The sequence below is a fragment of the Mauremys reevesii genome, linkage group 3 (genome assembly GCF_016161935.1).
Source record: "Mauremys reevesii isolate NIE-2019 linkage group 3, ASM1616193v1, whole genome shotgun sequence".
Classification (NCBI taxonomy): domain Eukaryota; kingdom Metazoa; phylum Chordata; order Testudines; family Geoemydidae; genus Mauremys; species Mauremys reevesii.
The window spans coordinates 32,776,133-32,803,319 of NC_052625.1; the positions used below are offsets into that span (position 1 = coordinate 32,776,133).

A 27,187-nucleotide genomic window follows, 5' to 3' on the forward strand; every position below is an offset into this window, starting at 1 on the left:
ATATCTGAAAATGCAGAATGGTATGCTGTACAATATGCTGTACAGCCACTGGGAAGCATTTTTGGAAAGAAGACATCTCAACTGATGGGCTCTACTTTGTAACCTGGGGTATTAATCTTCTGGATCAAGGCTGGCATGACTGATAACAGATTTAAATTAGGAGATGAGGGGAGAAGGTTGGGAAAGACTTGTGTATTGAAGCCTGGGGTGGAAATTTCACAAGAGCAAAAAAAAAAATAATCAATCAGCTAAATGAAGATTAGTAAGGGATAATAGAATATTACAAACCAGAAAAGTGGGTGTCGTCTGAGGGAAGCATCTGAAATACTTGTACACAAATGCAAGGAATCTGGGCAACAAAATGGAGAAACCAGAGGTCAAACCAGAAATTTTAGGGATTACAGAAATATGGTGAAATAGCAGTCATGACTGGAATACAGGTATTGAAGAGTATGCACTGTTTAGGAGAGATAGGAATAAAAATAAAGTTCATGGGGTAGAGGTGTACATCAACAAAGCAGTAAACTGTAAAGAAATAAAAAATGATAGTATGGACAAAACAGAACCTGTTAGGTCAAAATCACTTTGGGGAAGGATTGTAAAAGTTATATAAATAAATAGAGTATAAGGAAGGATGAGGTTGGGCTGCTATGCAGTGTAATAAACAGCTGCAGGTATAAAACAACAAAAGGAAGTATTTCATCACATAACATGCAGTCAACCTGTGAAACTCGTTGCCAGGGAATGTTTTGTGAAGGCCAAAACTCTAATGGGGTTCAGCAAAGAATTAGGTAAATTCAGGGAGGATAGGTCCATCAATGGCTATTAGCAAAGACAGTCTGGGATGCAGTCTCACACTCTGGGTGTCCTCAGCCTCTGACAGCCAGAGTCTGGATAATTGCCTGTTCTGTTCATTCCCTCTGGGGCACCTGGCATTAGCCACTCTCAGAAGACAGGGTACTGAACTAGATGGACCATTGGTCTGATCATTAGTATGGCCATTCTTATGTTCTTGAGTTGATGGAAAGAAGGAGATTACACATAATCTAGGTATGGCCCAAAAACTAAATGAACACTTCACCTCAGCTTTCAGTAACAATGATAATAAGGAGTGTGCTAATGAAATTTGCTGATGATACAAATTTGGGAGGCATTATCAATAAAAGGAGGATCAGAATATTATACAGGAAGACCTGGATGACCTAGAAGACTGGAGTGGCAAAAATGGAATGCAATTCATTAGTACAAAGTCCAAGGTCCTGCACACTTAGGGTCTAATAATAAGAATTTCTACTACAAGCTGGAAGCAACAGAGAAGAGAGATGTAGGTGGGTGGGTCGATCACAGGATGACTGTGAGTCACCAATGTGAAGTGACTCTTAAAGAGGCAAATGCAATCCTTGGATATATTAGGCAAAGCATGTCCAGTAGAGACAGAGGACTGTTAATGCCATTGTACAAGACCTCATTTGGAGTACTGTGAACAATTCTGGTCACCCATGTTCAAAAAAGATTAATTTAAACTGGAACAGGTAAAGAAGAGCTACTACGAAAATCAAGGGAATGTAGGGCCTCTCTTATGAGATGAGACTAGAAGAGCTTGTCTTGTTTAGTCTCACAGAAAGAAGGCTGAGAGGGGATATGACTGCTCTCTATAAATATATTAGGGGGCAAATACTAGGGACGGTGAAGAGTATTTAAGCTAAAGGTCAATGTTGACACAAGAACAAATTCAAGCTGGAAATTAGAAGAAGGTTTCTAACCATCAGACGGGTGAAGTACTGGAACAGCCTCCCAACTGGAGTTGAGGGGGCAAACAACTTAAATTAGTTTTAACAGAGATGGATAAATGTATTAGTGCAATTACTTGTGATGGCAGGGGACAGGGCTCGGCAGCCCTAGGATTCCCTTCCAATTTCTATCTAACATTCCTAAAGCTCATGCTTCAGGGTTTCAACTGGCCACCAGCAGGCATCAGAACGGCATTTCCTCCCCTGCCTCCCAAATGTATTTGGGGACGTTTTTTCACCTCCTTCCTTTGAAGCATCAGGGATGGCCATGACTGGAGAGGGGATCCTGGGTGGATTGGGCCAGCGCTCTGAGGTGGCACCAAGCATTCTCTCTCTCTCTCAGAGGCTTAGCTAACAGATTCTTGCTCACATCCCCAGGGTCTAACTGATAGTCATATGTAAGGTCAGGAAGGAATTCCTCCAGGTCAGATTGGCAGTGACTATGGGAGTTTTTTGCCTTCCTCTGCAGCAGTAGTTCTCAACCAGGGGTACACATACCCCTGGAGGCATGCAGAGGTCTTCCAAGGGGGTACATCAACTCATATAGATATTTGCCTAGTTTTACAACCGGCTACCTAAAAGCACTAACAAAGTCAGTACACACTAAAATTTTATACAAATAATGACTTATTTATTCTGCTCTATATACTATACCCTGAAAGGTAAGTACAGTATTTATATTCCAATGCATTTATTTTATAATTATATGGTAAAAATGAGAAAGTAAGCAGTCTTTCAGTAATAGCGTGCTGTGACACTTTTACATTTTTATGTCTGATTTTATAAGCAAGTAGTTTTTAAGTGAGGTGAAACTTGGGGGTACGCAAAACAAATCAGACTCCTGAAAGAAGTACAGTAGTCTGGAAAAGTTGAGAGCCACTGCTCTGCAGCATGTGAGTGTAGATCAGGTGAGTTGGGCATATCTCCTTTAATCATTTCTCTGGCATTGCAGGGACCTGGTGCACTTGGGTCCCTCCTATTTTCTCCCTGTAGCACATAATAGAGTGTCTTCTATGGATCTAATTTACTTTGGTCTCATGTCCATTGTTGAGTTTATTGTGCAGATGCTAGCTGGGGCATTGGTGGCCTGATATATAGGAGATCAGACTAGATGATCTAGTAATCTCTTCTGGCCTTAAATTCTATGACTCTTATGATTACATAACAAAAGGAATTTCAGTGTCCAGTGCAACAGAGATGGCAACTCTCTAGCACATTATATACACAAACAACTAAATACACAAAAGTTGTTCAGATGTGTGCGCGCACTGGAATTATTTTGAAAGCATAATCTTTAAAAAGGAAAGTTTTAAAGAAAATAACTCTATAACATGGAATAAAAATTATGTATTTTGAAAAGAGAAGCGGGATTTATTTTTAATTCACAAGTGTTTTCATTAACATGCAGAGTGAGTTTATTTAAGGAACACTGCATAAGGATTTTTCTGTGTCATTTTCATTGCCTGAGCCTCAACCATTTGGTGTGATCCACATGAATTAATATTTATGCTCATATATAGCCCCACTGATTTTAATGGAACTTTGAGCAGGCATAAGGGTTCAGGAAAGACTCTTCCCTAAATTTGTTCTATTTTATGATCAAAATTTGCTTTTTCATATGTAGTACCATCATATTTATTTACCAGTCCCTCCATTTTTGCAACAAATTAACTTAACAGGACATGCTTTGTGGTATCATAAAAGAATGCCTTTAAATGCTCATCAGTCTGATAGTAAACATATGGTGAATGACCAATAGAGTTTCTCTGTTGATTTAATTCTCTTTGGAATGTTAACGGACAAGCTCCTTACACTTGGGCAGTCCCAGAATGAGTGCCTACAACTTCTAGTACTTTTAATGTCTCCAATAATGGCTGTTCCATAGCTTTAATTTGTAGTCTTGCTGTGGTCCAATATAATCTGAGAGAGATTTTGAACTTCATCCAAATGTAACCTTTTTTATTTTTTAATCTAGTCACTATGAAACCTCAAGCCTATCCTTTGGTCCGATTTAACAAACCTAATCACTTATACTATTTTCATCATCATAGTATCAGAAGGCCTCAAAGATTTTTTTCCCCAATTTTTTTTTTTTTTTAGTGAATAAGTGACTTAGTTGTAAAAAAGAAAAAAAAAAGGAAACAAAAATAGCCTTATAAATAGTCAATGCCTGGTGTACCCTGCATTTTGTCTTTTTAAAAAGGAAGCATTTAGAGGTGCCTACATCCATTAAGAAATTTACTCAGGACTTTCACATTATGTGTCCTAACAGCTGGTACTTCTTGGACCAAGTTTTCTTTAAGATCCCTTAAGCTCACAGTATTTTTCAGAACAGACACCCCTCCCTCCCCCCGTCAGATATTTTGATTCCATTTTGCTTCATTAAGAAATTTTCCACACAAGGGTATAGCCAGACTAACATAATTAACAACTATGACACCTATTGAGTTAAATACCTATTTTAAAAGCAAACTAATTACGATTAAGGTATACTCTGTTGGGCAAATGCTCATCTACTAGAGCTTTGTTTGACTGGGTAAAGAGTATGTACAACAATACAGATATTTAATCAGGTCAATAACGTTCCTTTAAAAAGTCTAGATATAGATATAAAATTAATCTTTAACACATTTATCCCAAATACTCAGACAATTTCACACAAAATTATGTTTAAACAACAGTTTGGTGACCTTAGCTGCCCTTGTTTGGGCAATGCAAAGTTAAGGCAGATGCTTTTACATGTCAGTATGAGACCATAAAAACATAAGACCGGCCATACTGGGTCAGGCCAAAGGTCCATCTAGCCCAGTATCCTGTCTGCTGACAGTGGCCAATGCCAGGTAATCATCAAGTGATAACTTCATACTTGGTCAGGGAATGTATTTAAACATACTATATAACTTTATATTTTCCTTAGTTCAATACAAGTACTCACTTGCCAAACAATATTGTGTTTATTAAGTTCTAATGATGTTATTTTAACCATTTCTTCATTTGCATGTATTCCTAAGAAATGCCTCAGAATACTAAATTATTTTTCTAATTAGTATGCTAAGAATATAACCAAACATACACAGATTGTAATAGGGATGAAAAGCCTCAGCTTTCTGACCATTTTAAAAACCTGGTTCCAGAATCAACTAACAGGTAAGAAGGTTTTTAACTTATCCAACTCTAATAACTGGCTATAACACAACAAATTGGACTTTAGAGGTCCAATTATGGCAAATCTCCTGTAATTCAAGTTATATCCATTTTATCAGAGAAGAGTATTTGAGCATAGCGATAACTGATGCTGACTCACAAGTGAACAAACTTACCTCTTGTTAAATTAATGTATGTATGACAAACCTGAAAAATATTCATCCTCCAAATCCAGTGAGAATTTACAATTCAGTGCTGTCATAAACATACAGCTAAGGGGAGCATAAAATCCCTCTTTACCCTGTAAAGGGTTAATTCCTCCTTTACCTGTAAAGGGTTAAGAAGCTCAGATAACCTGGTTGGCACCTGACCAAAAGGACCAATAAGGGGAGAAGATACTTTCAAATCTGTGGGGGAAGGTTCTTGTTTGTGTCTTTGTTTTGTTCTCTCGGAGTCAGCAAAGGAATCAGGGCAGGGCAAATACATCTCCCTAAGCCATATCTGGACTAAGCATCTAGTATTGCAGAAATAGTAAGTACATCTCTACCCCGATATAACGCTGTCCTCAGGAGACAAAAAATCTTACCACATTATAGGTGAAACTGCATTATATCGAACTTGCTTTCAGGGGCGGCTCTATACATTTCGCCGCCCCAAGCACAGCGTCATGCCGTGGGGGGCGCTCTACCGCTCGCCAGTCCCGCAGCTCCGGTGGACCTCCAGCAGGCGTGCCTGCGGAGGGTCCTCTGGTCCTGCGGCTTCGGTGGAGCCACGGGACCAGCGGACCCTCCGCAGGCATGCCGCCAAAGGCACCCTGCCTGCCGCCCTCTTGGCGACCGGCAGAACGCCCCCCTGCGGCATGCCGCCCCAAGCACGCACTTGGCATGCTGGGGCCTGGAGTCGCCCCTGCTTGCTTTGATCCGCCGAAGCACGCAGCCCCATCCCCCCGGAGCGCTGCTGTACCACGTTATATCCGAATTCATGTTATATCAGGTTGCATTATATCGGGGTAGAGGTGTAATAGCAAAGAAATGCATTAGATTATCTTTTGTTTTAGCTTGTGAATTTTCCCTGTGCTAAAAGGGAGGCTTATACCTGTTTTTGTAACTTTAAAGTTTTACCTAGAGGGGAAATCCTCTGTGTTTGGAATCCTTTTGTTACTCTGTAAAGTTATCTTCCATCCTGATTTTACAGAGGTGATTCTTTTAAAATTACTCCCTTCCGTACATGAACAGTTTGATTCTCTTACAAATGCAGAAGGAATTTATATGTATAACTACTTTCAAAAAATAATGAGATTTCCCTACAAGTGTGAATCATTTGAAGAATGGAACTCACAATTAACACAAGCAAAATAAAGAAACCAATGACATACAGAAAAGCAAAACAACAAAAGATGGAAGGAAAAAATGAAGTATGAATAAATTATCACTGCTTGCAAATGTCAAATCTTCCACAATTTTCAATATTGATGAAAGTAGGCAAAAAAAAAATCTCTGATTCAGAGGAAAACACATCCCTGACGGATTGAGGAATATAAATAAAACAAATATCTTCACAAAAAATAATTAGTAACAGTTGCTCATGTTCATATTCCACCAATACAAACATGAAAATCCAGGAAATCCCTCGTTAATGGTCTGATCCTGTTCCTGACTTCAATGGTGCAGGATCGAGCCCTGAAACTTCAACGATCCCTTGCAATTTATAGCTATGATTTCACCTTCTCCATGTTGCCACACCCATATCATAGCATAAGTGCCTCCATCCTCCATTTCCACACAAAACATGCAACTTTTAACTGCAACATGTTGAATGGTTTAAAATGGATGATTTACAATTGTTCAGAATGTTGAATTGGTGTTTGTGGAAGTAGCTAGTTAGTGTGCATGACAATGGGTTGTTGTTTTTTTTAATTGAGAGCTATATTTAAGTGTTGGGTTAAAGTATGGTAAATGAAAATAATTGTTTTAAGTGGAAATAGTCTGTAATAGTGTTTATCATTTTGGGAAGTTTCCATTTGTAATATTTCTAATTGTTTTATTTAGCTGATGTAAGTGAAGAAGTATGGGATGTTATGTTTTTTCAATAGCTGATGTCTGTGGTCAGAGTTAAGGTTGCATGTGCCCTGTGGAGACTGAAGAGGTATGTGAGTTGTGAATGTGAATAACAACGTAATCTAAAGAGGGCGAAATCATGGTTGTAGATTACAAGGAATGGCTGAAGACCCCCTTTAAGGATGAGCTTTTTCCTAAACTTAGAAATATCAAGAATATCAAGCTCTCTCTTCTGTGTTTTTCTGCAGGACTCTGTGGCAGACTGGAATAGGAACAGCTCTCAACTGAAGAAGTGATTTTGCAGAACCTTTCACAAAAAGAAATATTTCCTCCCAATTACTTACCAGGCATTTGAGTTAGGTAGTGTAAACATAAAATAAAATATGTTTTAAAAAGGGCTGACTAAAAATCCATTCCCCTGTCAATTGCTCAAGTTTTGCTCTCCTACTCCTATGACCTCATAAGTCTTACTAGTCCTCCAGTCATCTGGCTTTGTGTATGGTATGGATTTTTTTTTATTTTTTTTTAGCAAAAATGTCCTGCCATTGCTAACTCCAGCGAGGATCCATGATGAATATTGACCGTAGGAGCACTATCATAGACAAGGCTCCCGCAGCCAGTGACTCTTTAATAACATGTTGTCCAACTCAGCTTACGAAAGTTTTAATTAATAGGTGATTTTAAAATGCTGGCAGCTGTAAGGATTTTGGCTTGGAGCTGCACTGAAGTTAACAATTTAAAGACAGGAAATTTTTCCCAACAACGCCCAGCATAGTCCAGAAATATCAGTATGCTAATAGTATAAACAAACATGCACAAGTCTTCTAGGAGTAAGAGTGACCAGACCAAGAGTGGACAGACCTGAATTTCTAATGTAAGAGTAGTCAGGAATAAAACAAAACAAAGAAGACTTACATTTAAAAGTCATATAACTTCCAGTCTTTGTTTATATTTCAAAGAAACAAAAAGGGATAAAATAAAAAGTTTTCCACTTTGTGGGTTCCCTTTGAAAACATTGTTTGAAGCAGATGCAATTGAGATAGAAAAGGAGAAAAGTTAAAGAAGTTTTCAGCAACGTCTGCATCTCAGAACCAAAGGCATGCCACTATACAGGTCACAAAAGAACATGAAACTTGCTGGACAGTGAAAGAATTGTGGGGTAATACCATGACTTTTTCCACATATCCAGCACTGTCTGATTTTAAAATATATATATATATATATATACACACACATTACCTAGGAATAGCGGAGTAGTTTCTTCATAAGTAACGTCATTAGTCTCAGCTCCTGCCTCCAAGAGAACACTGATGCTTTCCAAACATCCATTATTTGCAGAAAGATGTAATGCACATGTACCCTCAAATGTCTTTGATTTTATGTAGTTATCAGATGGAGCTAAGAATAAAAAGAATTTTAAAAGATTTTTCTAACATGAAATTCTAGAAAGGACAGTCACTTACCTTACAGGATTCCTGTGCCTTGGATCTCCCACCCAAGGGCACAAAGAGTGAAGCAGGCTCAACCATCCCTTAATTCCTTCACCAAGACACAATCCAGATGGTATAAGACTCCGTGGTAGCAGAGAACAAGGGCAGATTGTAGAATCCATGCAGACAATACCTCTCTAGAACCACAGTTACTGTAACGTAAGTAACTGTTCTTTCTTCTCTGAGTGATTGTCCACATGGATTCGACTTCTGGTCACTAGCAAGACCTCATAGTCAGGAGGTTGGTATTAGAAATCCTATTTAAATGATGACTGCAGGACAGCTTGGCCAAGGCAGGCATCAGATTTTTGAAGTTTCAACTGAGGAATAGTGTTGGCTGAAAGTGTAAATTGCATCCCACATAACTGCTCTGAAAACATAAGAAATAGGGATCCTTTTCAAAGAAGCTGCAGAAGCTGCCTGAGCCCTGTTGGAATGGATTCTAACTAGCATGGGTGGATCTAAACTACCTATCGCTCAGCATGACTTAATACAGTCTAGGCCAGGGGATCTCAACTTTTTTTGAATCAGCCTTCCCTCCCCCGCAGCTTTATTTTTTTTAAAAAACCTGAAGTCTTCTATCCCCCTCATTTATAAAGTGGGATGTTCCCGTGTAATCTAGGTGGAACTGGGGCCATTAATACATTGATCTCAATAAAGTGATCAGTCCTTTGATTCTGCTGTCTAACCGTGTACAGGCTAGGAAACCTTTTAAAAGCACATACATCTAAATAGCTGCAAAGTTTCCAGGCAGTAATTCTCAGTTTCAGCATCAGAGTGCTGGTGGGCACTGCGACCTTCTGTGCCAAGTCACAATGCCATCAGATGGCGGGGGGAGTGGGGGGGGACCACGAACGACGACAATTTGCCCCAGGCCCCACAGGGGCCCTGCAAGCCGCTCCAGGTTTTCGGCGGTACTTCCCCGGCGGGCCCTTCACTCGCTCTGGGTCTTCGGCAGCGGGTCCTTCAGTGCAGCGGAAGACTCGGAGCAAGTGAAGGACCCGCCGCTGAACTGCTGGCAAAGCCTTGGAGCGCCGCCCAGTGAGTACAAGCGCTGCAAGCGGCAGAGGAGGAAAAAAAAAAGAAAGGCCGCGATCGGCAGCACTTAGGCTGCTCTACCGCCGCCGCTTCATTCTTCGGCGGCAATTTGGCGGCGGGTCCTTCCCTCTGAGAGGGACCCGCCGCTGAATTGCTGCCGAAGACCCAGCCCTGCCCCAGGCCCCCTGAATCCTCTGGGTGGCCCTGTCAGATGGAAGGGCAGCCAGGCCGAATTTGGGTGAGTGGCATTGCAACCCAATACATTAGTGGGAAAGCTCACTGCGTCCCTTTAGAAAGTCTGACACAAACACTGCTGTACTGATTTAGACCAATGTTTCTCAATGACCAGTCTGTGGACCAGCACCAGTCCCTAAGATCTCTCTGACACAGCAAGCCAGTCCCTGGTATCAAAAAGGTTGAGAAACACTGATCTAGACAATCTTTGGATAGCTATTGTCTGACTATTCACCCTATCTGGAAATGCTACAAATAGCCTAGCGAATTCCTGAAGGGTCTTTTCTGTTGAAGTAACATAAGAGAGCACTAACCACACCAAGGGGTCCAGTTTGGCTTCCCCTTGCTTTGAGTGAGGCTTGGGAAAGACAAGCAGCAGGTGAATCACATAATTTAAATGACAATCTGAGACCATTTTTGGTAAGAACTTTGGGTGAGTCACTGTCTTTATGTAACAATGTAAGGAAGGCTACCCATGAGGGCCTGAATTTCCCCTACCCTTTGAGCTGATGTATAGCAACTAAAAAGGCAGTTTAAATAGATAAATGATGTGAAGAGCAAGCTGCTCAGGGCTCAAAAGGGGTCCCCATTAAACCAACTAAAATTATACTGATGTTCCAAGAAGGAGGGAGCTCCCAGACTGGGGGAAACATGAGTGAGGTCCCTGAAGAATCTAGCAACAGTAGGGTGGGAAATAGTGACCCTGAATAAGAGGATGATGAGCTGATTTTGCTATCAATTGTACCCTTATGCAGCTGATGGATAGCCCTGAATGCTTTAGGGATAGCAGATAGGAGCCTTGATTCCTATGGTTCAGGACTAAGGGAGTCAGGTGGAGTTCTGCTGTCCAAATAGGGAACACCTCTTCCATTTAGTTCACAGGTCATCCTATCAAGTCTTTTCTGCTATGCACAAGGCCCTTCATTTTCGGTATTCACCATTTTTACCAAAAATTTCCCAGATTTTATAAAAGTTATTTATGTTTTTACCAATTTTCACACTAATTTTGAACCTCACAAATACATGAGAATACTGATTATGTTAAAAAAGACCAATATATTATATTATGTAGATGTGTTTATGTTACTAATCCATTAGTCTAAATGTAAATGAGACTATTAAAGTAAGGCAATGTAGTGGAAGGTACACATGCACATGTATGTATGTGTATTTCTAGGTTGACCAGATAGCAAGTGTGAAAAATCAGGATGGGGAGACAATGGGAGTTGGGGGTAATAGATTGCCTCTATAAGACAAAACCCCAGTATTCGGACAGTCCCAATAATATCGGGAGATCTGGTTACCCTATTGATGTCAGTGCTCGAGTCCTAAAAAAAAGGAAATGCTGGAACTCCCCAGACCCTGCTGCAAAAGGAAAGATGGCAGATAGGTAACCTGGGCAGACCCCAGGGCAATCCCCTGGACCTGACACCCAGTTCTGAAGTTACCGAGCTGCCATCTCTTTTTCCAGAATGGGGAGCTGGGTCAGAAGTACTCTTATATTTTTCTCTATTTATTTTGTTTTTTATTGTCCTCCCATTCCCCTAATATTAACCCTAACACTTACATCCAGAAAACTGTTGAAATTAATTTTGTACACCAAGTTTCACCGGTTCTTTAGTTTTTGTAATAAAGATCAATACATTTCCTGAAAATGAGGGCCTTGGATATGCACCAATAAATAAGTTCTGGACTTCAACTGAACAGCTTCTTCCGATGGTAGTTAACCAGACAGCATCCACGCTGTCAAATGCAATGATGCTGGGTTCAGATGTAAGATTTGACCTCTGTTATGGGAACTCACATCAGGTAGGATAGTTAGTGTTACTGGGGACTGACAGACTCATGAGGTCGAAATACCAAAGTTGCCTGTAGGCCAAGTTAGGCCTAGTATGATCATTAATGCTGTACATGTACATTATCACCAGAGTCCAGGAGATAAAGAAAGCCTGCGCTGTAAACCCCACTGGAACAGAATGTTTGGCATTTCCTGTTCCATCTGAAGTAAACAAGTCTATTCTGTCAACCTTAAATTTGGCATTTCCTAATTTATGAGTGCTTGACTTTGCAACCTAAATAACATTCTTTTAACATGTTTTTTTTATGTAATATAATAAGATAATTACTACTTCAGCACTGCAAACTCCACTTGGGATCTCAGAATTCGATCAGCAGTGCTTAACAATAGAGAAAACTTTTTTTTTCCAGAAAAGTAAGAATATATATTTCAAAGACATCCATAGAGTATTCCTACCCTTGAGCAGAAAGGTGCCATTTTTATCATATATTTTTTCTGACCCTAACCACATTTAAATTCACAAAAGAAATCAGAAAGTGAATGAGGTTGGTTTATCTTATGTTACAGCACATTCTATTTATAGGGGAAGTGAGCAGGGAAAATAAAAATAACTTGCCTCATCTTGAATCAAGTTTTCCTTACCTGCATTAATTAACAGCTTCAGACATTCACTGGAGTTGTGAAATGCTGCTTCGTGGATTGGCATCCACCCTCTGTTATCAGGAACATCAACGCTATATCCCTGTTTAATTAGTTTCCTCAAACTTTTGACATTTCCTTCTCTAGCTGCAAGTCCAACACTGGAGCATCTGTCTGAATAGGCCTCTGTGAAATCCATCCTTCCACAGCTCACTCTGAGAATAGAGGGAAAAAAAGTTACTATTAGTCAGCAAGTCTGTAATTATAACACACAACATATTCTTAAAATCTGAGCCAAGATTGTCAGGTCTGCCCAGTTTAATTCATCTAATGGGAACTCCCTTTTGGGGTTAATTTTAGGCAGTATTTACACTATTGCCATCCTGGGAGGTAAAATTTTGCTTGTGTTTCAGTGACATTTAAAGTCTTTCTTCAAATTGTTTTGAAACTGGTTTATCTTGACAATACGTACTTTGCACTTATCCTTGAATGAAACATACCATTTCTCAAATGCTTTACAAATTACTAATTTTTGAACACTCAAGACATACTTCATATTAACAACTAAAGACACAATCCTTGGGCCAAAAGAATATACAAACCTTCGGCCTGATCCTGCAATTAGAGGTGCACAGACCATTCCACCCATGTAGCATCTTACAGTTTTCAGTCAGGCTCTGCATGAATCTGACTGCAGATATACAGACATGAAACAGGTGATACAGAGAAAAAAGGTGAGGGTAAGGCAGGGTGGTCAAGTGACTAGGGTGCTAGCCTAAGACATCAAAAATCCAGGTTCAATTCCCTACTCTACCACAAACTTCCCATGTGACCTAGGACAAATTATTTAGGGCTTGTCTTCATTGCGAGCTAAATCCAGCTTCTGTAATCAATGCAGCAGGCATTGATTTAGGCTGTCTGGTGAAGACAAACTAAGTCAATGAGAGAGTGCTCTCCCATAGACTTTAGTACTCCACCTTCCCAAAAGGCAGAAGCTATATCGATGGGAGAGCGTCATGTAGACATCTCTGTAAATTGATCTAAGCTATGTTGACTTAAGTTACGTGGCGTAACTTAAATCGGCTTATCTTATTAGTGTAGACCAGGCCTTAGTCTCGGTGCACTATCGTACTTTGCGGACTCAGAGGGGTATTGTGAGGATGAATACATTATAGACTGTGAGATGTTCATGCCCAGATTTTTAAAAGGTAGTTAAGGCATGCTCTGCTGATCATTGAAAAGCTTAAAGTGATTGAAACTACGTCTTCCCTACCACAGTAAGTCATAGAATCATAGAATATTAGGTTTGGAAGAAACCTCAGCAGGTCATCTAGTCCAATCTCCTGCTCAAAGCAGGACCAACACCAACTAAATCATCCAAGCCAGGGCTTTGTCAAGCTGGGCCTTAAAAACCTCTAAGGATGGAGATTCCACCACCTCCCTAGGTAACCCATTCCAGCGCTTCACCACCCTCCTAGTGAAACAGTGTTTCCTGATATCCAACCTAGACCTCCCCAACAGAAACTTGAGACCACTGCTTCTTGTTCTGTCATCTGCCACCACTGAGAACAGCCTAGCTCCAGCCTCTTTGAACCCTCCTTCAGGTAGCTGAAGGCTGCTATCAAATCCCCCCTCTCTCTTCTCTTCTGCAGACTGAACAAGCCCAGTTCCCTCAGCCTCTCCTCATAAGTCATGTAACCTAGCCCCCTGATCATTTTCGTTGCCCTACGCTGGACTCTCTCCAATTTTCATATCCCTTCTGTAGTGGGGGACCAAAACTGGACACAATAATCCAGGTGTGGCCTCACCAGTGCCGAATAGAGGGGAATAAATCACTTCCTTCAATCTGCTGGCAATGCCCCTACTAATACAGCACAATAAGCTGTTGGCCTTCTTGGCAACAAGGGCACACTGCTGATTCATATCCAGCTTCTCATCCACTGTATTCCCCAGGTCCTTTTCTGCAGAACTGCTGCTTAGCCAGTCAGCCCCCAGCCTGTAGCGGTGCATGGGATTCTTCCTTCCTAAGTGCAGGACTCTCCACTTGTCCTTGTTGAACCTCATTAGATTTCTGTTGGCCTAATCCTCTAATTTGTCTAGGTCACTCTGGACCCTATCCCTACCCTCCAGCATATCTACCTCTTCCCCATCTTAGTGTCATCTGAAAACTTGCTGAGGGAGCAATTCATCCCATAATCCAGATCATTAATAAAGATGTTGAACAAAACCGGTCCAGGACCGACACCTGGGGCACTCCACTTGATATCAGCTGCCAACTAGACATTGAGCCGTTGATCACTACCCGTTGAGCCCGACAATTTAGCCAGCTTTCTATCCACCTTATAGTCCATTCATCCAATCCATACTTTTTTAACTTGCTGGCAAGAATACTGTGGGAGACCATATCAAAAGCTTTGCTAAAGTCAAGATAGATCATGTCCACCGCTTTCCCCATATCCACAGAGCTAGTTATCTCATCATAGAAGGCAATCAGGTTGGTCAGGCATGACTTGCCCTTGGTGAATCCATGTTGACTGTTCCTGATATCGTTCCTCTCCTCCAAGTGCTTCAAAATGGATTCCTTGAGGACCTGCTCCATGATTTTGCTGGGGACTGAAGTGAGACTGACCGATCTGTAGTTTTTCTCTTTCTTACCTTTTTTAAATATGGGCACTATATTTGCCTTTTTCCAATTGTCTGGGACCTTCCCCGACTGCCACAAATTTTCAGAGATAATGGTCAATGGCTCTGCAATCAGATTAGCCAACTCCCTATGTGAATAATGTAGCTGGAGTCAATGTAACTTAGGTCGACTTACCACGGGGTCCACACTACGCTGGGTCGATAGGAGACACTCCCCCATCAACTTACCTTACTCTTCTCATTCGGGGTAGAGTAGCAGGGTCGACTCCACTACACCCGCTAAATCGACCCCAGTGCATCAATCCCCGGAGCGTCGATTCATAAAAGCAGTAATGCAGACATAGCCTTAGACAGCTAAGTCCTATTTCAAAAAGTGACTTAGTCATGGAGACTTAGCTGTCTACATCATTTAGGTCTTGTAAAGCTGAGCAGAGCAATGCCTTAAATACCTTTATATTATTACAGTAATGGGGGGAAAATATATACCTGATATACCTCAGGGGTTACAATAATAAGAATATGAGGTTACTCAGGCAAGATATTTGCACAACTTGATGATTCCATTACATCAGATTGCTTGTTTGTCAGTTATATTATTAACTTTCTTCTTGTTTGCAACTTGACAAGAGTGAGATTTTTAAGAGTGATATGGAAAAAACACAGTTACTTACCTTTCATAGCTGTTGTTCTTCAAGATGTGTTGCTCATGTCCATTCCAAGTAGGTGTGTGCGCACCATGTGTACAGTCATTGGAAGGTTTTTCCCCTAGTGCAGGGGTCGGCAACCTTTCAGAAGTGGTGTGCCGAGTCTTCATTTATTCACTCTAATTTAAGGTTTTGCATGCTGGCAATACATTTTAACGTTTTAGAAGGTCTCTTTCTATAAGTCTATAATATATAACTAAACTATTGTTGTATGTAAAGTAAATAAGGTTTTAAAAATGTTTAAGAAGCTTCATTTAAAGTTAAATTAAAATGCAGAGCCCCCCAGACCAGTGGCCAGGGCCCGGGCAGTGTGAGTGCCGCTGAAAATCGGCTCATGTGCCACCTTTGGCACACGTGCCATAGGTTGCCTACCCCTGACTTAGTGGTACCAGTCAGGTCGGCTGTGGAGCCCCCTGGAGTGGCATCCTTATGGCGGTTATATAGGTCCCTGCCAACCCGCCATCTCTTCAGTTCCTTCTTGCCGGATACTCCAACAGAGGGGAGGTGGGTGGATCTTGGAATGGACATGAGCAACACATCTCGAAGTACAACAGTTACGAAAGGCAGGTAACTGTTTTTTCTTCTTCGAGTGATTGCTCATGTCAATTCCAAGTAGCTGACTCCCTAGCAGCCCCCAGAAGACAGGTCGGAGTTCACAGAGTTGCAAACTGTAGCACGGCTCTACCAAACGCAGCATAATCTTTAGCCTGCTGCGTGATGGCATAGTGCAACATAAAGGTGTGGATACACTACCACATTGCTGCCCTGCAGATGTCCTGAACGGGGACTTGTGCCAGAAATGCTGCAGATGAAGCATACGCTCTTGTGGAGTGTGCTGCCAATGCTTGGGCTGGAATCTTTGCTAGGTCATAGCACATTCTGATACAGGCCATCATCCAAGAAGAGACTCTCTGGGACGAAACAGGGAGACCCTTCATTCTTTTGGCAATAGTGATGAAGAGCTACATCGACTTCCTAAACGGCTTTGTTCGCTCAATGTAAAAGGCTAATGGCTGTCTAACATCCAGGAAATGAAGTACGCATTCCCTGTCGTTGGTGTGCGGGTTAGGGTAGAACACTTCCAGAAGGATGTCCTGATTTGCATGAAATTGCGAAACTACCTTGGGAGGAAAGCTGGGTGCGGCCGCAATTGTACCTTGTTCTTATAAAACACGGAATAAGGGGGCTCGGACATCAAAGCCTTGAGCTCAGACACCCTCCTCGCTGATGTTATAGCCATTAGGAATACCACTTTCCAAGAAAGGTAGAGCAGTGAGCATGTTGCTAGGGGCTCAAAGGGTGGGCCCATGAGCCTTGAGAGCACCAGATTAAGATCCCATGGAGGGATCAGCTGTTTTACTTGGGGGTACAGTCTGTCCAACCCCTTGAGGAAACAGCCAATCATAGGGTTAGCAAACACTGAGTGGCCCATTGAGACAAGATGGAAAGATGAAATTGCCACCATGTGCACCTTTACTGACGAGACTGCCAGCCCCTGTTGTTTCAGGAGAAGTAAGTAGTCCAGGATAAAGGGAATCGAGGACTACAATGAAGGAGTACCTTTCTGGAGGGACCAAATGGAAAATCTCTTCCACTTTGCCAGATAAGTGGCGCGAGTGGAAGGGTTTCTTGCTGCCTAGGAGAACCTCCCTAGCTGAGTCTGAGCAGGTAAGTTTTAGCGGGTTCAGCCATGGAGTTTCCATGCTATGAGATGGAGACACTCTAAGTTGGGGTGCTGGAGGCGGCCGTGGTCGTGTGTGATCAAGTCCAGAACCAGGGGAAAAGTCATGGGCATATCCACTAACAGGTCCAGCAGCGTGATGAACCAGTGCTGACGTGGCCACGCTGGTGCTATTAAGATTAACTACGCTTTCTCTTGCCGGACCTTGAGGAGGACCTCATGGACTATAAGGTGGGTGCATAACTGGCTGGATAACCGTACTCAGAGAGTAGTTATTAATGATTCCCAATCCTGCTGGAAAGGTATAAAAAGTGGGGTTCCGCAGGGGTCTGTTTTGGGACTGGCTCTGTTCAATATCTTCATCAACGACTTAGATATTGGCATAGAAAGTACGCTTATTAAGTTTGCAGATGATACCAAACTGGGAGGGATTGCAACTGCTTTGGAGGACAGGGTCATAATTCAAAATGATCTGGACAAATTGGAGAAATGGTCTGAGGTAAACAGGATGAAGTTTAACAAAGACAAATGCAAAGTGCTCCACTTAGGAAGGAAAAATCAGTTTCACACATAAAAAATGGGAAGAGACTGTCTAGGAAGGAGTACGGCAGAAAGGGATTAGGGGTTATAGTGGACCACAAGCTAAATATGAGTCAACAGTGTGATGCTGTTGCAAAAAAAAGCAAACGTGATTCTGGGACACATTAACAGGTGTGTTGTGAGCAAGACACGAGAAGTCATTCTTCTGCTCTACTCTGTGCTGGTTAGGCCTCAACTGGAGTATTGTGTCCAGTTCTGGGCACCGCATTTCAAGAAAGATGTGGAGAAATTGGAGAGGGTCCAGAGAAGAGCAACAAGAATGATTAAAGGTCTTGAGAACATGACCTATGAAGGAAGGCTGAAAGAACTGGGTTTGTTTAGTTTGGAAAAGAGAAGACTGAGAGGGGACATGATAGCAGTTTTCAGGTATATAAAAAGGTGTCATAAAGAGGAAGGAGAAAACTTGTTCACCTTAGCCTCTAAGGATAGAACAAGAAGCAATGGGCTTAAACTGCAACAAGGGAGGTTTAGGTTGGACATTAGGAAAAACTTCCTAACTGTCAGGGTGGTTAAACACTGGAATAAATTACCTAGGGGGGTTGTGGAATCTCCATCTCTGGAGATATTTAAGAGTAGGTTAGATACATGTCTATCAGGGATGGTCTAGACAGTATTTGGTCCTGCCACGAGGGCAGGGGACTGGACTCAATGACCTCTCAAGGTCCCTTCCAATCCTAGAATCTATGAATCTATGTGCGGGAAGGGCAGGAATGCATACAGCAGGAGCCCTTTCCAGGACAGGATGAAGGCCTCCAAGAGCGAGCCAGGGTTGTGATTCAAGAAGGAGCAGAACTGTTGACACTTCCTATTGTATTGCATCACAAACAGGTATATCTGGGGAGATCCCCATCTTTGGGGAATGTTGATGGTGACATCTGAGCGAAGGGACCACTTGTGGCTGTGAAACAACCTGCTGAGGCAATCGGCCAGCTCGTTTTGTGAACCCGGAAGGTATGAGGCCCCCCAATTGTATCGAGTGTGTGATGCAGAAGTCCGACAGGGAAGAGAAGCGAGCACCACCCTTTCTGTTTATATAAAACATTGCTGTGGTATTGTCTGTCAATACGGATACACATCTGTCCTGTAGATGGGTTTGAGATGTCTGGCAAGCGAGGTGGAACTGTCAACAGCTCCCTGATGTTGATGTGCAGCAAAAGTTCTGCATGGGACCAGAGGCCTTGAGTCCTGAGTTCACCTAGGTGCACTCCCCATCTCATCGCCGACACATCTGCGACTAGAGACAGCGACAGCTAAGGTGTGGAAAAGGGTATTCCTGCACATACTGCTTGTGGGTTGAGCCACCATCAGAGGAATTCGAGAACCTGAGGAGTAAGAGTGACCAGTCTGTCTATGTGGTCTCGGTTTGGCCTATAAACTCAGGCTAACCATGCCTGAAGGGGACGTAGTCAGAGCCTGGCATGCACTACCACATACGTGCAGGCAGCCATACGCCCAAGCAATTTCAGACAAGTCCGCACCATCATAGTGGGGAATCTCTTGAAATCCTCTATGATGGTGCTCATGCTGAGGAAATGAACTTCCATGAGAAAAGCCCTTCCCTGGGTGGAGTCCAGGAGGGCCCAGATGAACTCTATCCTTTGTGTAGGGGGTATGGTTGACTTTGCAACATTTAGAATGAGACCAAACCTGACGAATGTCATGCGCACCAGGCTCACGTGGTCCTCCATTTGGACCCAAGATTGGCCCTTGATAAGACAGCCGGTATGGGAATACTTGCACCTGCCGCTTCTGCAAGAAGGCCGCCATGACCGCCATGCACTTGGTGAACACCTCAGGGGCCACCAAAAGGCCAAAGGGGAGGACTGTGAAATAATAATGGGTGTTGTTGACCACGAATCAAAGGAACCCTCTGTGGGATGAGATTATGGACACATGGAAGTACGTGTCCTTCAAGTCGAGGGCAGCGTACCAGTCCCCCAGATCCAGAGAGGAGATAATGAAAGCCCTGGAGATCATGCGAAACTTCAGCTTCTTCATGAATCTGTTGAGGTTTCGCAGGTCTAAAATAGGCCAGAGCCCACCTTTGGCTTTGGGGATTAGGAAGTAAAGGGAATAGAATCCCCGTCCCCTGAACTACATAGGTGCCTCTTCTATTGCCCTGAGTTGTAGGACCATTTGCACCTCCTGCATTAGAAGTTGCTCATGAGAAGGGTCCCTGAAGAGGGACAGGGAAGGTGAGTAGGAGGGTACACAATTTGAAAGAATATCCCAATTCTACCGTGCTCAAGACCTATCGCCGCAAACTCAGTACCAGGTTTGGTGCTGGGTACGGTGCCGGCCACAGCATCAGCCTCAGTGCCAGCCCAGGAGCAGGGCTCCGAACGCTTTGGAGGTTCCCTCACCATGGAGGCAGACGGAGGCCCCCCTCTGTTCAAGGCAACCAAAAGGGATCTGGAGCTTGGCCCCCAGGCTTGATGATACGTCCATGAGGTCCAGAATGGCCACTGAGCAGGCACCTGCCAATGTGGTGGCCAGGGCATCATCGGGAGATGTTGCATCGCATTTTGCCTGGAGCGACGAGACCGGTGACACCTGTGTCTGAAGACGTACGATTCTGGCTCCGACTCAGAGGACGAGTCTGATCTCGGACTCCACGGCAGTGCTGTTCAGGATAGTACCAGTGATCAGTGCAGAGGAGAGGGCGAACGGTGCCACAGCATGGCCGGTTTGTCCTTGGAAAGTCCAGCCCCCCCTGCACGGTGCTGGTGCTGCCGGTTCCAGCGCCGTTGGTGCTGCTTGCGCTGGGGAGTGCTGGGTTGCCATCTCTATGAGGTTCCTGGCAACCTCGAATGTGTTAGGAGTGGACAGCATGTCCAACTCCTTCATTTGGCTCTCCCATAGGTGGAACTGTTGAGTCCAGTCTCATTGGACTCCCTGGTATGGGAAAAAGTTGCTGCAAGATCTCTATGGACCTTAATAGTATTCTGATTCCCCCCATCATTCTTGGAGACTCATCTATTTTTCTAATCCTGATTTCTATATAAAGCTTTTTACTGGACACTTGAACAAGAGAAAGGACCTGTTCTACTATATACCCTGAGTAACTGAAGAATGACAATGGACTGTGAGTTTGGAGATCTGAGAGGAGAGGCTGAAGACTGCTGAGCAATATATACCATATGTGACAACTGCTTGCTATGGTCTGCAGGACATCTGTGAGAGCCTCACTGATGGGTGGGAGGTGGAAGTCCAGACACTTTCATGATTGATACTATGAACAGCCAAGAGGTTCCCTTTGCAAACTGCAGTAAATAGTCAAGGCCACAGGGTCAAGGACACCCTGTGCACCTACTTTGAGACTATCATCTGAATTGTGGCATGGTTTCATTAGTGTGTGTGTAGAGATTTAATTAAACAGATGTTTATTTTGCTTTTTAGAATGCTTTGTGGTACTTTTTTGGAAGACTATTTTGTTATGTGTACGGGATATGTGGTATTTTATGAACCTTTATTGAACTTTTGTCAAAATTAACCATTACTGAACATCAAGCAGTGCAAACAAAAACATTAATTGAACAAAACTATATTTTTAGCCATTGCAACATGAACAACAACAATGAAAACAATGCAAAACATTGCAAACTTTATTCAACATCATCGTGCAGATATGCACCACACTAGAAAAAAGTTCTGGTGCTACACTTATCACAAGCATCTGTATGTGCAGGATTTCTGCACAGTGGCTTTACTTTGGGTTGTGGATGGCATGAAAAGAAACTATCATTTGTCATTGTAAGGGTGAAGGAGGGTTCCCAGAAGTCACAGTTTCCAGACTCTTGTGGTATGGTGGAGAGAGGGAAATGGCTGTGGCTTGAGTTTTGGGAAGGGTACTGCTGCTCCCAGTACCTGTTATTCTCTATGGTTGCAGAACATGTCTGTGCTGGGATTGTGGTGCTGTAGCAGAACATTGTGCCAACATGTTTTCAGTCAAGACAGTCTGGTTTTGCATGTGCTCTAGGTCCTGTCTCAGCATCTCTCCCTCTCTATGCATGTTTTTTGCCTTCCTCTCAGTCAGCACGGAGAACCTGTCTTGTCTCTCTGAAAGAAGAATTTCCCTTTACTCTTCTTTCTTCTTATCCCACTTCTGGGATGCTGTCACAAAGTCCCCAAACACTTCGCCTTTGGTCTTCCCTTTTCTGATTAATCAGGTATTCTGCAGTTGACAATGTTCCTCTCCTTGGGGGCCATAGAGTGTCAGATGCAGAAGCAGGGGGAGCTGAGAAACAGAACAAGAGGTTACTGAAGCGATTCAAGTTTCCATGGCAACAATTATAAAATTATGCTTTCTCCTCAGTTCTGGAATGCTATTTCAAGTCTCTTGCCAGTTGGGGAGATAAGTGTTTCACCTGAATTTCCCTCTGCACGGGAGCCTTGGCTATGATTGGCTAAGGTGGGCAGCAGAGTTTCAGGGGTTTGGACTGGTGGTTTGCAGGGGCAAGGAACCTAGGGATGGGCAGAAGGATTTGGAGGTCTACATGGGCTGAGGAGGACAGGGGCTAGGATGTTTGCAGGTGCCATACTTTGTCTGCCCATCCACTTCTGCAGGCAATCCTACCATTGGACAATGCAACCTTAATACGGAGGCAGAGAAGAGGCTTTTTGAAAAAGGGGATGAGTAGACCAGAAATCTATGCAGTGATTTTATTCACCCCCAGAAATGCTGCAGGACTGGAAGAGGTAGGTTACCCACAGATGTAATCCTGAGAAGGCTGTGTTACTCTGCAATGTTTCTGCCAATATACAGCATTATCTTTGCCTTAAATTCTGTTTAAAATCACCTGCCAACACACAAAAAGTGTATTGCTAAATACAGTTCTGCTGTAATTGTTAACAATGCTGATGGTCTTATTACAGCTAGCCAAGTGCCTATGCATCTCTATGCATTTATTGTCACCTTTTTGGAAACACATCTTATCAAATGCTATGACAGCTGAAAGCTCAGGGCACTGATCAAACTCTGAAACAAAGTATTTTTTATGCTGCATTATTTTTCTGTAACTGACATTTCAATAAACATGCCTGCATTATATGCTGTGTTTTTTTGTTTGGTTGTTTTTCTGGTTTTTTTTTTTAAACCACTCTGGCACCCCTACTTTAACCAGGGCAGGAAGCCTGGGAGACCATGGCAGTTGACCAGGAAGGGAGATGAGTTGGCAGATGGCTGTGAGAAATGATAATATCAGGGATATAATCCCTACAGAGCTGGAATTCCCTGGCACAGCTACCATACTGAGTAAAAGAAGTGGGGATGAGAAGCTGAGCTCTCATTCACCCAAACTGGTGGCCTCCATTGGGCACCTGGAACAACAATATGTTAAAATAACCTATACATTTTTATTGTAATATAGCACGTAATACTTACAGGCAGAGGTCCCCTCCTCAGATCTGTCAGTCTGGTGTCTGCCTGGGTATCAGAAGTCTGTTCCTCTAGGTCAGGCTTGGGGTCTTGCATGGGAAAGAAATCCTGGCTTTCCGGGAATCCTCCACTACAGAGTACTAGTCAGGATTCTCCTTGGTGTTCTCCATATTGAGCTTCAATGGTGGCCTAGATGGTAAAAATCCTATCCAGGTCCTCAAAGTAGGGGCAGGTAGTTTGAGTACTGCCAAAGGTCCTCGTTCTGTCCTTGGGTGGTTTTTTTCTTTTTTTTTTTTTATAATTCTGACAAAGCTTCTGCCCTTCATTACAGCATTGAGCCAAGTCCAAGGAGTGACCCCAGTTGGTCATTTGATTAGCTATGTACTTGAGTATTTTCTTATTACAGTGGCTACTATTAAAGCAGGACTGCACCAATTCCTTTCCCCAGATCACAAGAAAATCCATGACTTCTGCAAGGCTCCCCACAGACGCACAAGGCATGGCTGCTATAGCACTGCTGTAATGCTCCAGGAGTGTGTAATCATAAACAGAGCGTTCCTGGCTGCACGCCAGCATTTAAACAGGGAGGTAACATCTGGTCATCATGACCTCTGTACGGCAAAGGGCACACAGGTGAGCAGACAGTTCAGTCCTGGTGTAAAACAATGCAGTGTCCTACCAGTGGGAGGACTGAAAAATTAACCTGAAATACTGATGCAGCCACACAAACTCCATATTAATTACACACAATATTCCAACTGGAAATTCATTTTGGAATGAATTAAAGTGGATTATCCAGTTTGCACTAACTAGACAGTTAATTCAGAAGAATTGTGTTGTGTGGATGCATTCCTTTTTAATTTGAAAAAATGTCAGTTAGTCTGAAATAAACCCATTGTGCGGACAAACCCTAAAACACCATTTGAAACCAGCAGCTTGTCTACACTATGCTTTCCAATGATGCTAACAGCAATGGAACTGAACTGGCATTAGCAAGAGTGGGACATTTTTGCAAAGTTTCCCTAATGTACACAACATCATGATGAGTCAGCAGCAGAACTGAGTCATTATTCCCAACTGCTGCTGATCTAACCACTAAATTACATTGCTTATTTAAATAAGTACATTACCACTAAACATTATTTAAATGTGTATATAATTTCTCATTCTGAAAGGACTCCAGCACATCTGATGTCTCAGATGCTCTGGTGTCATCCTTTTTCAGAAACACACATTGTGCACAAACAATTCTAGTGTTGGAGTGGAAAATGACGAGACAGAATATTGCACATGATAACGCAGAGAAAATTTTAATGAAGACATCAAGGCAAAACTCTACTCTCACAAGACCCCGTGCCACTTTTTAAGTCTATGCACACCTCCTCAAACAAGTAACAGGTTTCAGAGGGGTAGCCGTGTTAGTCTGTATCAGCAAAAACAACGAGTCATCCCTGTTGCATCTTAGAGACTAACAAATTTATTTTGGCATAAGCTTTCATGGGCTAGAACCCACTTCATCAGATGCTTGGAGTGGAAAATACAGTAGCAGGTATATTTATACATACTGTATAAAAAGATGGGAGTTGCCTTACCAGGTGGGGGGTCAGTCTAACAAGACAATTCAATTAATAGTAGAATACCAACGGAGGAAAAATCACTTTTGTAGTGGTAATGAGGGTGGCCCATTTCAAACAATTGACAAGAAGGTGTGAGTAACAGTAGGGGGAAATTAGTATGGTAAAATTAGGTTTTGTAATGACTCATCCACTCTCCGTCTTTATTCAGGCCTAATTTGATGGTGTCCAGTTTGCAAATTAATTCCAGTTCTGCAGTTTCACATTGGAGTCTGTTTTTGAAGTTTTTTTGTAGAAGAATTGCCACTTTTAAGTCTGTTATTGAGTGACCAGGGAGGTTGAAGTGTTCTCCTACTGGTTTTTGAATGTTGTAATTCCTGGTGTCAGATTTGTGTCCATTTATTCTTTGGTGTAGAGACTGTCCGGTTTGGCCAATGTACATGGCAGAGGGGCACTGCTGGCAAATGATGGCATATATCACACTGTATATGTGCAGGTGAACGAGCCCTGATGGTGTGGCTGATGTGGTTAGGTCCTATGACGGTGTCCCTTGAATAGATATGCGGACAGAGTTGGCACTGGGGTTTGTTGCAAGGTTTGGTTCCTAGGTTAGTGTTTTTGTTGTATAGTGTGTAGTTTCTGTTACTCTCACCTTTCATGTACTATGTACTTTTCATGTACTATGTATAAACATACCTGCTACTGTGTTTTCCACTCTATGCATCTGATGAAGTGGGTTCTAGCCCACGAAAGCTTATGCCCAAATAAAGTTGTTAGACTCTAAGGTGCCACAAGGACTCCTCATTGTTTTTGTTCAAACAAGTAAGTAATTTAAAAAGTGTCTTGTCCAAAAATTTACATGCAGTAAACTTCATGGAACTTAGCTTAGGATAAGGGGCTAAAGCGAGCTGTGCACTGGCTTCGAATCAGTTGTTGCATAAAATCTAGGACCTGCAAACTTGATATTTAGATCACTGCTGAAAGCTGGCCCACCAGTTAAAGCAGGGTAGTCAACAGGCAGACCGCGGGCCAAAGCTGGACCAGCAGGCACTTTTGAATGGACCCCAAAATCTTTTTATTACTTATTACCATCATTGTTGTTTTTTATGATGTTCTCTGGAGTATGGACCTCGACCATACCTTGACCAAGAAATTTGGACCTTGACAAAAAGTAATTGACTACCCAAGTTAAAGAAATCCCAACTACTGCACCCCTGGATGTATGTGTTAGTAACATTCTCTACAGCAGTGTTTCCCAAATGGGGGTTCGTAAAATGTTACAGAGTGTTCTCAGTAAAAAAATTCCCTAATGGCAGCCAGAGCTGTCCCTAGGTACCCTGGGCAGCAAGGGGTCAGCAGCCCAGAGCTCCTGGACTTCCAAGAGCTAAGCAGATCAAAGCAAGCATCTCTATCACACTGAGGAGATTTAAACTTCAAGACTCCTTATAAGAAATGGAAAGGGAGGTGGATATTTTTTGCTGTTTTTAAAATTAAATAGGCAGCTAGCATTGTTTTTAAAATTACTATGAAAAACAAGTTTAAGCTTTGTTGTAATGTGCATTGTTTGCCTGGACTGCTCAAGACCTGAATGCTTGTGTAGGAGGAACTATTTGAGTTGGCTTCTTAAATACCTTGCTGCTGTTTCACATCTAATACTCTTTGATGAAACCTAGGAGCCTTGTCTTATAACAGGCTTATTCAAAGTGACACAAGCTACGAAAGTGAGAGCTTGGAAGTGTGCTGCCGTTTTCATAATGTAATAAAAATACTGTCACGCTAAATGATAATTAATAATAAATAGTGTGTAATAAGCATGCCATAAAAACAACATTTATGTTTCCAAGATCACTGCTTTTATAATTTATACTCAGGTCAAGGAGAATATCCCTGGAAATATTATTTTTTAGGAGGGGAGTTTGCGAGACTTGACATTTGAGTGAAAGGGGTTCACAGGTTGTTAAAGTTTGGGCACCACTGCTCTACAGCAAGAGAGAGGAAAGGCAGAATTTAAACGGGTACCGAGAGCCAGGGCCTCCCAAGGAGTCCGGCAGAGGGGCTGGGGCAGAAGGAAGACCTGCGAAATCCCTTACTTAGGAACTTATTATGCCAGACAGCCTACAACCTAGAAAACACCGGTCTTACATGTAAGCGACAAAAAATACCTGTAGGGAGCCCACTGCATTGCCTCGTCATTCGCGTAGCCGGCACTAGGCGAGCCGCACGCCAGGGACAAGCAGCGGCTGGAGCAGCCAGGCGAGGCTCAGCCCGGCCGGCAGCGCCAGCCTGACACTTTCCCCGCTCCCGCCCGGACTGCCCAGCCCAGCCCCGCCCCGCCCTTTCATGCGCGGGCGGGCGGGGGGGGGTGCCCTAGGCCCCCAGAGGGACGCTGGGAGTTGTAGTCCATTTCAGCACCACCGG

The 27,187-nt window shown here is 42.8% G+C and overlaps 1 protein-coding gene across 7 annotated transcripts in view; it reads right to left on the minus strand.

Annotated features, from left to right (window-relative positions):
• ASB3 (ankyrin repeat and SOCS box containing 3) overlaps window positions 1-27,187 on the minus strand; it is a 128,509-nt gene that overhangs the window by 63,563 nt on the left and 37,759 nt on the right. For 4 of the 7 annotated variants that reach the window (XM_039528691.1, XM_039528696.1, XM_039528697.1 and 1 more), the window contains exons 1-3: window positions 26,932-27,089; window positions 12,194-12,405; window positions 8,231-8,389 (exon numbers count right to left, since the gene is read on the minus strand). In XM_039528691.1, coding sequence (XP_039384625.1) covers window positions 8,231-8,389; window positions 12,194-12,405; window positions 26,932-26,951 — 391 coding nt within the window. In that variant the 5' untranslated portion in view covers window positions 26,952-27,089. Of the gene's footprint in view, window positions 1-8,230; window positions 8,390-12,193; window positions 12,406-26,931; window positions 27,090-27,187 lie in introns of those variants that run through there. The other 3 variants (XM_039528692.1, XM_039528693.1, XM_039528695.1) reach the window with 2 other exon arrangements.